Source organism: Salvelinus sp. IW2-2015, linkage group LG1 (genome assembly GCF_002910315.2).
Source record: "Salvelinus sp. IW2-2015 linkage group LG1, ASM291031v2, whole genome shotgun sequence".
NCBI classification, from domain to species: Eukaryota; Metazoa; Chordata; class Actinopteri; order Salmoniformes; family Salmonidae; genus Salvelinus; species Salvelinus sp. IW2-2015.
The window spans coordinates 31,705,889-31,720,189 of record NC_036838.1 but is presented as its reverse complement, the minus strand read 5'-3'; the positions used below and the strand labels follow the sequence as shown (position 1 = coordinate 31,720,189).

At 40.7% G+C, this 14,301-nt stretch overlaps 1 protein-coding gene across 4 annotated transcripts; it reads left to right on the top strand.

Moving 5' to 3' along the window:
• Nucleotides 1–298: 298 nt before the first annotated feature.
• LOC111965351 (syntaxin-16) lies at nt 299–12,220 on the top strand. Of its 4 annotated transcripts, none has more exons than XM_023989490.2 (8): nt 299–809; nt 7,848–7,955; nt 8,260–8,400; nt 9,419–9,581; nt 9,782–9,870; nt 10,421–10,564; nt 10,760–10,840; nt 10,965–12,220. In XM_023989490.2, the coding sequence occupies exons 1-8, from the start codon at nt 678–680 to the stop codon at nt 11,064–11,066; spliced, it is 960 nt and encodes a 319-aa protein (XP_023845258.1). In that variant the 5' UTR covers nt 299–677; the 3' UTR covers nt 11,067–12,220. The 4 variants fall into 4 exon arrangements, with proteins under 4 accessions (XP_023845258.1, XP_023845278.1, XP_070300173.1 ...); XM_023989510.2 differs by having other exon boundaries at nt 302–758; XM_070444072.1 differs by having other exon boundaries at nt 678–815; nt 7,842–7,955.
• The last annotated feature ends 2,081 nt before the right edge of the window (nt 12,221–14,301 follow it).

The following is a 14,301-nucleotide window of genomic DNA, read 5'->3' as shown; positions in this document are numbered from 1 at the left end:
TTGTCCGTTCATAAACGCGGAGCGTTTCGCTCTCGGAGCGTTCAGAGCGCACATTGGACGCTCTGGCCRAGGAGTAGGGTTGATGCGAGCGTTCTGGCCACTTAACGGCAGTCAAGCACACAAATTAACGTTAGCTAGCTTATTCCAGACACAAATGAGCGAACACCTCACTCTGACCATTTACCCGCCCTAGCAGAGCTGGTTAGGTTGTTTTCATGTTATCCAGAGCGTTGGTGACTGTGCTGCTGGCAACAATTTAATTACGCGTTTTTGACGACATTTAGTGACAGCGGCCCTATTCAACGTTGGTAAATTTGTCAGTTATTCTGCGCTCTAGCACACTCGGACGAGAGAGCCTGAGTGAATGTACGAACGCACCTGTTCCACGTAGCTAGAGAAGGCCGTTCTTTTACCGTATCGGTCATATTTTATGGTTTTGTTTATACATTTCGTGAAAGCGACAGAGAACAAAGTATATGTTATTGTTAAGATAGAAAAGGGAAGAACCCCTCGATTAGCCGGTCGGCGAGTGTGCCTGCTGTTTTGCTGGCTAGCTCACGTTAGCTAACTTTCCTTGTATTGTAACTTACTAGTAAGTTAACGTTAGCTAGCTAGGTTCTCGTCGTTGCCACTGGTTGTTATTTGATAGCTGTATATCCTTCGTGTGTAAATTAATCATGGCAACTAGGCGCCTGACCGATGCCTTCTTATTAATGCGGAACAATGCAATCCAAAATCGGCAGATATTGGCTGAGCAAGTGAGTACATACGACCCCCGTCGTACTCTGAGTACACGTAGCAATGCTGCGGTGAGTCTAACGTTAATCGTCTGGATTTGACATTTGATTTGTGTGTGTTATGATAGTTAACACATTCATATGTTAAACCGTAACTTGATTAAGTATCTTCCTTAACTAACTAGCGAGTGACTCTACCAAACATTAACCTGATGTTGGCTACTTGCTGCGTATGTCAAGCTAGATGCGTACATTTTCATTGAGGCATGCATTTGGAGTATTGTTGCACTAAACCTGCATTTTCCTGTCTTGCCAAAATATTTCACCAGCTCAGTTTGCTACCAATCATCAAAGAGCGTGCATTTTCCTTTGCCATGATAGTCAATTAAAGGAATGCATTTGTCAGAGTAAGAAACTAAGTAAAATATAAAGGTAGAACATGAAAGGCATTTTTTAGGGGCAATGTTCAATACTTGATAAATAAGTCACAACAGTGCATGCTGGAATGAGTTGGCTGTTTTTTTGTTATACAGATGGTCAAATGTAACAATCTACATGTTACATTTCATGAGGTGTTTGTTGATAGTGTGTGGCCTCTGTATTTGCCCTTTTGCCTTAGTGAATTGCATGCCCAAACCTCCCCATTAGTCTAGATGGTGCTGTTGTTTCAGTTATAGATTTAGTTGATCCTGTGCTTGGTAAACTGTTCTTTAAAACGTATTTAATGCTCTTTAGATCAATATGGTTGTTACTAAGATACTTGTATGCTAGAATTTAGAATACCTAGTTTGCACTGTTGGTCATTGTTTAATTTCATACATTCTGCACTGAAATATAGTACCAGTCAAAAGTGTGGACACCTTCTCATTCAAGGGTTTTCTTTATTTGTACTATTTTCTACATTGTAGAATAATAGTGAMGACATCAAAACTATGAAATAACACATGTAGAATCATGTAGTAACCAAAACCTTGTTAAACAAATCACCTGGAATGCATTTCAATTAACAGTTGTGCTTTAAGTTGATTTGTGGAATTTCTTTCTATCCTTAATGCGTTTGAGCCAATCAGTTGTGTTGTGACAAGGTAGGGGTGGTATACAGAAGATAGCCCTATTTGGTAAAAGACCAAGTCCATAGTATGGCAAGAACAGCTCAAATAAGCAAAGAGAAACGACAGTCCATCATTCGTTTAAGACATGAAGGTCAGTCAATCTGGAAAATGTCAAGAACTTTGAAAGTTTCTTCAAGTGCAGTCACAAAAAACATCAAGCGCTATGATGAAACTGTCTCGCATGAGGACCACCACAGGAAAGGAAGAACCAGAGTTACCTCTGCTGCAGAGGATGAGTTCATTAGAGTTATCAGCCTCAGAAATTGCAGCCCAAATAAATGCTTCACCGAGTTCAAGTAACAGACACATCTCAACATCAACTGTTCAGAGGAGACTGTGTGAATCAGGCCTTCGTGGTCGAATTGCTGCAAAGAAACCACTACTAAAGGACACCAATAAGAAGGAGAGACTTGCTTGGGACAAGAAACATGAGCAATGGACATTCGACCGGTGAAAATCTGTCCTTCGGTCTGATGAGTCTAAATTTGAGATTTTTGGATTCCAACCGCCGTGTCTTTGTGAGACGCAGAATAGGTGAACGGATGATATCCGCATGTGTAGTTCCCACCGTGAAGCATGGAGGAGGAGGTGGGATGGTGTAGGGGTGCTTTGCTGGTTACACTGTGATTTATTTAGAATTCAAGGCACACTTAACCAGCAGGGCTACCACAGCATTCTGCTGCGATATGCCATCCCATCTGGTTTGCGCTTAGTAGGACTATTATTTGTTTTTCAACAGGACAATGACACAACACACCTCCAGGCTGTGTAAGGGATATTTGACCAAGGAGAGTGATGGAGTGCTGCATCAGATAACCTGGCCTCCACAATCACCCGACCTCAACTCAATTGAGATGGTTTGGGATGAGTTGGACCGCAGAGTGAAGGAAAAGCAGCCAACAAGTGCTCAGCACATGTGGAAACTCCCTTCAAGACTGTTGGAAAAGCATTCCAGGTGAAGCTGGTTGAGAGAATGCCAAGAGTGTGCAAAGCTGTCATCAAGGCAAAGGGTGGCTACTTTGAAGAATCTCAAATAAAAAATATATTTAGATTTGTTTAACACTTTTTTTTGGTTACTACATAATTCCATATGTGTTATTTAATAGTTTTGATGTCTATTATTCTACAATGTAAAAATAAAGACAAACCCTTGAATGAGTAGGTGTGTCCAAACTTTTGACTGGTACTGTATATATTTTATTTTTCATTATTGACCAGGATGCTGGGTCTTTTACAAATACTTTCTATATAATTCTAGATATCTTGTAGCCTAATTTCCTTTGTATAGTTTCAAAACTCTATATTGTTTGTAGTTTTCCCTTTCAGTCTCTCATTTATTCACCCTCCTTCTTCTGGGCTCGTAGGTGTTTTGACTCTGGGACGGTTATTGTGTGAAGCAGCTTCATAGTAGATCTCAATCCAGACTTTGAAATTCCTAACTTTGTTTAATTCACCTGATTGTGGTTAGTAGCTTGGATAGGTTATTTTTTGGCACTGATAGCACCACCTATCAAATGTTTGTTTTGATCAAAGAGCAAATCCGGTGGTTACTAGGCTTTGAGTTTATCTGATGGATATCGCTGAGGTGCTTGTTTTTGTCACTGTGTCTTGCATGCTCATGCTGAGTGATCTGCATATCAAAATCCTCTTATAATGCTAATTGTTGTCCTGCATCTTTCCTTTCTCTGGGCCTATGAAATGGTTCTGTGGTTAGGCTAATCATTTGGGGATCGGGGACATAGGCTAGCCCTATATCTTTGCCTTCACACACACTCATGTCACACTTCACTGACCCAATGTATGTAGGCCTAGCTCCTGAAGATGAGCGTCTTTACCTCAATAGGTTGCTACTAATCAAATTGTATTTGTCACATTTATTTTATTTAACCTTTATGTAACTAGGCAAGTCAGTTAAGAATAAATGCTTATTTTAGAATGACGGACTACCCCGGCCAAACCCTCCCCTAACCCAGACGACGCTGGGCCAATTGTGCACCGCCCTATGGGACTCCCGATCATGGCCCGGGATCGAACCAGGGTCTGTAGTGACGCCTCTAGCACTGAGATGCAGTGCCTTCGACCGCTACGCCACTCGGGAGCCTACATGCGCCGAATACAACAGGTGTAGACCTTAACGTGAAATGCTTACTTACAAGCCCTTAACCAACCATGCAGTTCAAGAAAGAGTTAAGAAAAGATTTACTAAATAAACAAAAGTAAAAAATAAACTAAAAGTAACACAAATAACAATAACGAGACTATATACAGGAGGTACCGGTACTGAGTCAATGTGCGGGGGTACACGTGAGTTGGTAATTTGTACATGTATGTAAGGGTAAAGTGACTATGCATAGTTAATAAACAGCAAGTAGCAGCAGTGTAAAAACAAAGGGGGGGTGTCAATAAAAATAGTCCGGGTGGCCATTTGATGAGTTGTTCAGCAGTCTTATGGCTTGGGGGTAGAAGCTGTTAAGGAGCTTTTTGGACCGAGACTTGGCACTCCGGTACCACTTCCCGTGCGGTAGCAGAGAGAACAGTCTATGACTTGGGTGACTGGAGTCTTTGACAATTATTTTGGGCCTTCCTCTGACGTCGCCTAGTATATAGGTCCTGGATGGCAGGAAGCTTGGCCCCAGTGATGTACTGGGCTGTACGCACTACCCTCCGTTGTGCCTTACTATTATGGTCGACATTTTGGAATTGATCTCAGGGAGTTAAATGTCTAATGCAGCCATTTTTATCTCAAATAATTTATGGGTAACAATTATGTACCTTACAGTGATTGTTTTCAATTTAAATTGTAAAAAAAGAAACGCAAAGAACCATTTCTCAAGCAATAATTTTTCTAGAAGTGTCTGAGTGGGGAGGGGGAAAACTAAAAACTAGCTGTTATTGGCATCTTCTTACCTAGATTAACTCGTGGATACCATTTGTATGTCTCTGCGTGCAGTTTGAAGGAGGTTGCTAACTAGAGTTAGCGCAATGACTAGAAGTCTATGAGAACTGCTAGCATGCTACAGTAGTAGATACCATAGACTTCCAGTCATTGCTCTAATGCTTGTTAGCATTGGTTTGCGAAACTACCTCTAACTTCCTCCATTCTGGATGCAGAGACATGGTAACTATGATGTCATCTGACTCTGGGGAAGTAGATAAAGGGCTTCATTGCCAAAATCCTGAAGTATCCCTGTAACTAATTCAGAGTGGCTGTGGATCCAACTGTCGGCAAGTGAAGTCAGGGGATATGAATCTGCGATAGCCGAAAGTCGGACACTATAGTGGTTTTTCAACAGCAAGGCTCAGATCAACATTGTTTATACAAGTTTTTCTTTATAAATGTCAAAATAAAAWTTTCTAGACCCCCATATCACAAACTGAAAACCTAACGTGTAAAATTAATTGGTTAAAGAGGTCTCAAATATCACTTTCATTTGTATCCCCTGTAGCTTTATTTAGTATCGCGGAAAAGTTGGTTCCTGTTTCAGTCACATCTTTGGCCACGTTCTCGTGGGTCAAACAAGAACACCCCAAATGATTGGTTGACAAATAGTGCCTCCCACAATGCAGGTGATGGCTGCATGGTGCAGTTGGCGAGAAGACGATGATTTTTGTGTAGTTCATGCAGTCGACATGTAGTGGCCACTTTTTTTTTTATACCCATAACGCAACACACTTTGAAAGGCGGAGACCAACGTTGGTCAACGTCTTGACAAAAGTGACCCGCTCGAACGTGCCCCTTTGCGGAGAACAGGCTACTAGGGTGAAGTTAGATCAAGCTCACTCAATATCTTGATCACTCAATGTCTGCAAGATCATATAACAGAACTGAAATGTAATGGCACAATGTAATGTTACTGTAAGACAAAAACACAATTTGTTTTTCTCATGAGGCCAAAACTCAACCATGTGCGTCTCTAGGCAAAATACACAGGTAGGCTATGCTACAGTTTAACAACATGTTCTCTAAAATTCGCTCAGTGTACATCATTCAAAACAACACTATATAACTCAAGATCAAAATGCAAATCCCCATTAAACTGATTGAGATCTGATGGTTGGTTACTATGGGTAAAACTTGAAGAATTATCATTCACAATTAAATGCTATGGTGTTTTTGTCTTACGGTAACGTTGTGCTATTATATTTGGTTATGTAGAATATTGTAAGATCTTTCAGACATTGATTCAGCTTGATCTAACTTTATTAAACGAGCACCATTCGCCTGAGTAGCCTGTTCTCTGCGTGTAGAGAATTTATTAGGTACACCACACCGTTCACGAAAATGGTTCGCTCCTACAGAAAGTGAGTCTCGTGGCCGTGGCTTGCTATATAAAGCGGGCATCAAGGCAGTCAGTTACTGTTTGATTGAATGTTAGAATGGGCAAAACAAGTGATCTCAGTGACTTTGAGCATGGTATGAACGTAGGTGCCAGGCGCGCCAGTTCCAGTATCTCAGAAACTGGGCTTTTCATGTACGACACTGTCTAGGGTTTACAGAGAATGGTGTGACAAACATCCAGTCAGCGGTGGTCCTGTGGACGAAAACAGCTCGTTGATGAGAGGTCGTAGGACAATGGCAAGAATCGTGCAAGCCAGCAGGCGGACCACAAACAGGCAAATAACGGCGCAGTACAATGGTGGTGTGCAGAACCCATATCTCGTTGGCCCTWGTCACGAATGGGCTATTGCAGCAGACGACCACACCGGGTCCGACTCCTATCAGCTAAAAAACAAGAAGCAGCTCCAGTGGGCACGCAGTCACCAATACCTGACAATTGAGGAGTGGAAAAACATTGCCTAGTTTGACGAATCCAGGTTCCTGTTGCATCATGCTGATGGCAGAGTCAGGATTTAGCGTAAGCTGCAAGAGTCCATGGCTCCACCCTGCCTGGTTTCAACGGTACAGGCTGGTGGCAGTGGTGTAATGGTGTGGGGAATGTTTTCCTGGCACACGTTAGGTCCCTTGATACCAACTGAGCAATGCTTCATTGCCCGGAGAATTCAAGATGTTCTGGAGACAAAGGTGGTTCTGGCCCGGTACTAGTGTACCTAATAAACTGGCTACTGAGTGTGCACATACGCAGAACGTGATCCGCACATGCACAGAGTCTTCGGGAAGCTCTGGATGTTTTAGTCGGTAGACTAAAGAAAATACACATCACAACAAGACGACACACCAAAACATTACATAAAGAGAGACCTAAGACAGCAACATAGCATGACAGCAACACATGGCAACATGGTAATAACACAACATAGCAGCAACACAACTTCGTAGCAGCACAATACATGGTACAAACATTGGTGTGATGTCCCCAGGCAGGCCAAAACTCCATCCCTTCAAAACAGGCTGACATTCCAGGTGTTTTTTTCAAACAGCTCTTACACTAAAAGGGCATTGTCATAGTTTTTACAATTTCACAGTATTATTTCCGACCGTGTGTGTGTGTGTGAATGTATATATATTAATATATCACAGGATTTTTTTATATTTTTTTATTGCATATCCAATGATTTGTTCCTCACAATTTTTATAGATTTCTCAGATACAATTTAAAGGGGGATTTCACAGGTTTGAAGAACCTYAATTAATTGACATAAAATTCATTACTTCATTATTATTTAGACTTTCTTTCAGACACATAATCTGGTGACTCAAAATGAGACATTTTGGAAAGTGTGTGATCCCTCTTTGAACAGTGTCTGTGAGTGCATGCAAAATGTCTGTGTGAAGCTGATCACTGCTTTTTGTCTGGGTCTCACTTACTGTCACTGCTGTCTTACTTCATCTCACCTCTCTCTCTCTCCTCATTGGATGGGACTTCGCTGGGGTCTGCCAATCACATTAGGAGCTTGATGAGGTACTGTCTAATCTCCTCGTATCCAAACTGTCACAAGGAAAAAATAATAAACCATGCTTTGTATTGGTTGGAAAGTCTGCAAACAATGTTTCAAATGGGAAGTGATAACTGTGTAATATGTATGGTTTTACTGTCAGTTGGCTGATGACCGTATGGCCCTGGTCTCAGGGATCAGTCTGGACCCAGAAGCTGCCGTCGGAGTCACCAAGAGACTGCCGCCCAAGTGGGTAGATGGGGTCGTTGAGGTAAGAAACAATCACATGCTCTTAACTACTTCAGTATGAGAAGTTTATTATTATGTTTATTACTAGTCTCTTCTCAAAGCAGCAGACTTCAAATGCTTAATTTCACCATCACAAACAATTAAACTATTGAGCTAGATACTTTAGAAAATGTAGGCCTAATATGTATTAGTCTATATAAAATTCCTAAATCCAATCTCACTCATCTTTCTTTAAAATAGATTTCTTATTTGGAACTATGGATCTTTCGGTGTCTAGTTTTCTCGTGCCTCTCATGTGTAAATTCTGTGGTTGCGTGGGCTATCAGATTCAGTATGAAATCACACGGGTCCAGCAGAAAATGAAGGAGCTGGCCGCCCTACATGACAAGCACATGAACCGTCCTACCCTCGATGACAGCAGTGAAGAGGAGCATGCCATAGAGATCACCACTCAGGAGATCACACAGGTAGGCCAGTGACAGAGATGGGAGTCTTTACAAGAAACCTCATTGAAAGAACTTTGAAGAKAAGTCACATTTATTATTACTACATAGGAAACCTGCTGAGGCAAAAGGTGACACATCTCATAAGTGGCCTTCTGGAAAAGCCAACGCCTATGCAGTGGTGTAAAGTACTTAAGTACAAATACTTTTTTGGGGTATCTGTACTTCACTTTACTATTTATATTTTTTACAACTTTTACTCCACTACATTCCTAAAGAAAATAATGTACTTTTTACACCATACATTTTCCCTGAAGAACTTCTTACATTTTGAATTGTTAGCAGGACAGGAAAATTGTCCAATTCACACTCTTATCAAGAGAACATCCTTGGTCATACCTACTGCCTCTGATCTGGCGGACTCACTAAACACAAATGCTTCATTTGTAAATTATGTCTGAGTGTTGGAGTGTGCTCCATCTGTAAAAATAATAACAATTGTGCTGTCTGGTTTGCTTAATATAAGGAATTTGAAATGATTTATACTTTTACTCTTGATACTTGAGTATATTTTAGCAATTGCATTTACTTTTGATACAAGTATATTTAAAACCAAATACTTGTAAACTTTTACACTCTAGTAGTATTTTACTGGATGACTTTCACTTTTACTTGAGTCATTTTCTATTAAGGTATCTTTACTTTTACTCAAGTATGACAATTGAGTTCCTAACTTATTGTTATGAATATTAATTTGTTAGTATGATCTGATCATATTTAAGACTTGTAGTACATGTTAACGTTTGTGGCTTTTATAAGGGGCTACGGTAAATAGAGCCTACTGATGTAATACTGTATGTCAACAATTATTGGCCATTCTTGTTATATAGTAGAATAAGAAATCTATTTTTCAGTGAGCATTTCTCCGTGCTCTCATTTTCTTGGGTCTGTGTTGATAATAATWATTTATTTAGAATTGAAATTGTACAAATGTCTTTTGTCTTATGGCAAAGATGTATTGCTCTCTCCTTTGTCTGTGTAGATGTTCCACCGGTGTCAGCGTGCAGTGACAGGTCTGCAGACTCGCTGTGGCCACTGCACAGAGCAGGAGGAGAGGCTGCTGAGAAATGTGGTGTCCTCATTGGCAGGGAGCCTGCAAGAGCTGTCCACCAACTTCAGACACACGCAGTCCAGCTATCTAAAGCGTAAGCAAGCACTCACTCAGTATTTACTCCTACACCTCGCGACTATCTTTTCAGATTTTTTTTCTTTCTATTAGTTTCAAGTCTTCCATCCCTCACTTCTCTCTCTCCTTACACAAACACTCTCTACATTTATCTGTTTTCACCTCCACCCTCATATCATGTCTCTTTTATTGTCATAATGTTGATGCTTTCTGTTACAGGCATGAAGAATCGTGAGGAGAGATCCAAACACTTTTTTGACTCTGGTCCTCTAATGGAGGAGGATGAAGACCTGGCACAATATGAAATGGTGAGCTTGGAACTGACGGTGTATTTTGACATTTACCTGATCGGCATAGGTGCTCATGCATATGTCTCAGGAAAAATATAATATCCTGGTTAAATTAATATAGTAATGCATAGACAAATGTCTTGTTTTTGCTAAATGTAACAAGAATGTGAGTTCCAATAAGTTGACTTGAAGCCTAATGAAAATAAATGGGTGTTGTGCTTTATCGCAATGTAACAGAGGAAGTCACCTTTACATTTTAACAATACTCATCTGATACCACATGATTTATTTGGATAGCCACCAAAATGTTGACATACTTTCCATTATGAATATCACACTATTATTTACACTAGAGAAATGTTTCCTTACACGAGTTTGAATCCATTGATATGACAAAGGGTCTGTCCCAAATGGCACCCTATTCCCTACATAGTGCACTTAAAAATAAAAAAAACAGGGTCCAATAGGACTCTGGTCTAAAGTAGTTCAATATAAAGGGAATATGGCACCATTTTGGGATGCAGACAAAGTTATATCTCGCTGAGCCCATATCTCTGATCTCGCCCAGGGGTTTACAGATGACCAGCTGGTCCTGGTAGAGCAGAACACAGTGATGGTGGAGGAACGTGAGAGAGAGGTCCGACAGATAGTCCAGTCCATCACCGACCTGAATGAGATTTTCCGAGACCTGGCAGGAATGGTGGTGGAACAGGTCTGTGAGGGAAACCCTTTTCAGTGTTTGGAAACACGACAATTATAGGGAAATAAAGTTTAAGCTATACAATCCAACAGTCCATTTATCCATAATTTGACTCTGCAGTAATATGAATAATATCTGATTTACATCACTATCTACATATATATATATGACTTTGTCTTCAATCTGATTTTCTTTATCCAATATCAGGGCACAGTACTTGACAGAATTGACTTCAATGTGGAGCAATCGTGTGTCAAAACAGACGAGGGGTTAAAACAGTTACAAAAGGTAAGGACACAATGTTAAAGATTGTTGATGTTTCAGCCCAATTGGTAATTATGTCCACGAAAAAGGGAAAGATGTTATCTTGCCCACAAACTAGTTAAAACATTTTCTCTTTGTTTTCTTGCAGGCTGAACAGTATCAGAAGAAAAACCGAAAGATGCTGGTCATTTTAATTCTTACTGTTATAGTTGTTGTTCTAATACTTATTCTATTTGGGACCAAGTTCTAGTGATGCATTCCTTTGCTTTTGGTATGTGTGTGTGTATGTTTGGTGTGCTTGTGTGAGGGGTGTCTTATCAGTATCGTTTAAAGTACAATCTGTCCAACTTTCCAATCAACATCTGAAGAATCACCCTTCCCGAATCTCTCTCTGTATGGCTCATGAAGATGTATTGAATGCATGATCCCTAAGAGAGAGGACAGCCAGGGAGAGTTCCTATTTCACATTGCAACTGGCCTGCACACATGGCCACTGTCTGCCCCAATACCCTCTTAAACATGACCGTACCCTCCATCTGTCATGGTTCCTGCTGCAAACAAACACAGAAAAAAACACTCCTTAAATTCCCTTGTGGAAGACTACTGATTAATTGTCATGGCCACACATTTTGCTTGTTTTTCAAGCAAATAAGTGGTTTGCTTGTGTGAGCGTAAGCATCATATGTCCAGTTTATTGTAAGCTATAGCTGTAAGCCCTGCCCTCCAATGTATGTTTTCAAGAGAAGAATCCTGACAACTCAACTAGATGAATATTGAATGTCTATGAACAAGGAACATTTGTGTCTCATTTGTGGTGATGCTACACGACCCTGGTCATTCTTTTTGCATTAGATTTTTCACTTTATCATGGTTACTTTTTTAGAGCAAGAAATGACTAGGTTTGCGTGTCTCTCAGTGGCTGAAAAACTACAATAGCTGATTCATTGAATACCAAAAACAACCTTTTGGATTAAGAGCTGTAGTTGACCATCCTAAATTCATGTCTCTGTACCAAGAGTAGTCTTTAATGAATTTGCACATTTAGATCACTGCTTTCTTTTGTTTCATGACCCTCTATTGTCCGATATCTCTAACTAACACATCAGTTCAGTTTATTCTTGTCTTTTATCYCTCAGTTTGCACATATCGAAAGACTGATGGGTTTGGTTTCATGGCTGTGAAACGGTCTCCTGTATAATATGAAATTATAATTATTTATTTTGAATTTAAATTGTATAAAAGTTCCAACGTTTTTTGTCTAATATGACAAATGTATTGAGTAGCCTACATTGTGTCTATGGCCTAAAGTATGGGGATGAAAATTGTGATCAAGCCTTGATCTCAGAAATGACTTTGCCCATTCCACTACAAAATCAATTAAAAATTGAGTACCTTTTTCTCACACTGCTATGTTTCTTATGAATCATTTTACTTTTTTTGGGAAAATGTGTTACTTTGTTTGAGCAGCTTTTGAAAGCAAAAGTCTAATTTAAAACAGTATTGATTGTTGAATTCGATTTTCATAATAGCAAGCTAGGACTGATGGTTTGGTTAGCAAGTCTGTTTGGAAAACACGGCAACTACTGTCGCTATCTAGTAAACACACATTGAACACGTCTAGTGGCTAATGTGTTAAATTACAGCCATGGTATGAAAGAGATAATCATCTCCAGGCTCTATGTGGAGCTAATTGGAAGCTGAAGATGATTAGGTAGCCATGATTGTCAGATTGCACATTTAGCCAGGACACCAGGGTTAACACCCCTGCTCTTAAGATAAGTGCCATGAGATCTTTAGTGACCACAGAGAGTCAGTACCCATTAACACCCCATCTGAAAGACAGCACCCTACACAGGGCAATGTCCCCAATCACTCCTCTGGGACATTGAGATATCTTTTTTTTAGACCAGAGGAAAGAGTGCCTCCTACTGGCCCTCCAACACCACTTACAGAAGCATCTGGTCTCCCATCCAGGGACCAACCCCGCTTAGCTTCAGAGTAAAGCAGTGGGATGCGAGTGGTATAGTGCCGTGTTAACGAGTGAAATGTGTGTTTTATTTATATCCAGATCTGGCAGGCTGCCCTCAGTGCTCTGAACCCTAACCCTACGGACAGCTGCCCCTGCCCACTTCCTCTCCGTCTTGGTCCGCACCTGCCTGCCTGGAGGGACGAGCCGATGCATCCTGGTCAGTTAGTTCAACATACTCACTGGGATTAAAGGCTAATTTGGAGGCTAATAAGGATCTAATAAAAATGTCTGATGCATAATGGCAGATAAGGTCAGCAGCGCCGTAAACTCACAGGCCGGTTTCCCAGACACAGATTAAGTCTAGTCCTGGATTAAATGCACTTTCAATGGAAATTGTCCATTGAGAATGTTTTTTTGTTGTCCAGTACTAGCTTAATCTGTGGCGGGAAACAGCCTGTGGAGTTTACGGCGCTCTGACCTTATCTGCCATTATGCATCAGACACCAGACATTTATTATTAGATCCTATGTTAATGTGATCATAAGCCATAGATCTGCCCTACAGCTTCCAAAGTCTCAAACAAATCTAGGTTAGGTCTACATTTGGTTTTACTTCTAAGAAGATATGTCAATGCCTGCTTTTGATTGACACACTATTGATCATTTTAGACTGACCGTTGTACATTTTGTTATCAGACAGTAAAAGTGTGTTGTTCCTGTCTGTACAGATGGTGGTAGAGGCGGTCTGATGTGTTTGCCTCGGCCTGGCCACGCCCGGCCTTCCCATATTCTCCGTGGCTCTGCCTCTTCCCACAGGACAGAGGAGACGCAACTCACTGGAGTCAAATATACTGTATTTGACTGAGTATGTATTTTTCTTCAGGAGTAGGCAGTGGGGACAAGAACTGGGCGTTATTCCTGTCATAATTCGTGGAGAGGAACTGAAACAGAAAGGATTTGGAGTACTGTATCAGGAGAAGCGTTGATTAATAGGCCATGCATCCAAAGCCTTGGCTAGGTGTTATGCTTCCATTTGAAGCCATTTAGCTATGGATTGGAACTCCAATCTGTTGGGTTCTTTGCTTGCAATCACACAGATGTGTGTGGGCCAGTTAGAAAAGCGTTTTTCAAACTGGCTGTACTCTTTGGCAGTGTTTAAACAACAACATAAATATGTACTGTATGTATCAGGTCACGTGTGGACCACATGCTTTCTTCCACTTCCCTTTTAAGTTTTCTTGGTACATTGCGCTGAAAAAGTATTTGCATAATGGGACCCTTGTCATCCAAAAAGTTGGCTCATGTTTTCCAAAAAGCACCTGGATGATCATCAAGACTCTTGGAAGAATTTCCATGAGAATATAATTCAAAAGTATCACTTTTGGATGACATGGGTCCCATTATGCTTGGTGAAAACCAAACACTACATTCCACAGTAAGAACCTCATACCAACGGTCAGAATGGTGGTGGTAGTGTGATAGTTTGGGGATGCTTTGCTGCCTCGGGACCTCTGCGA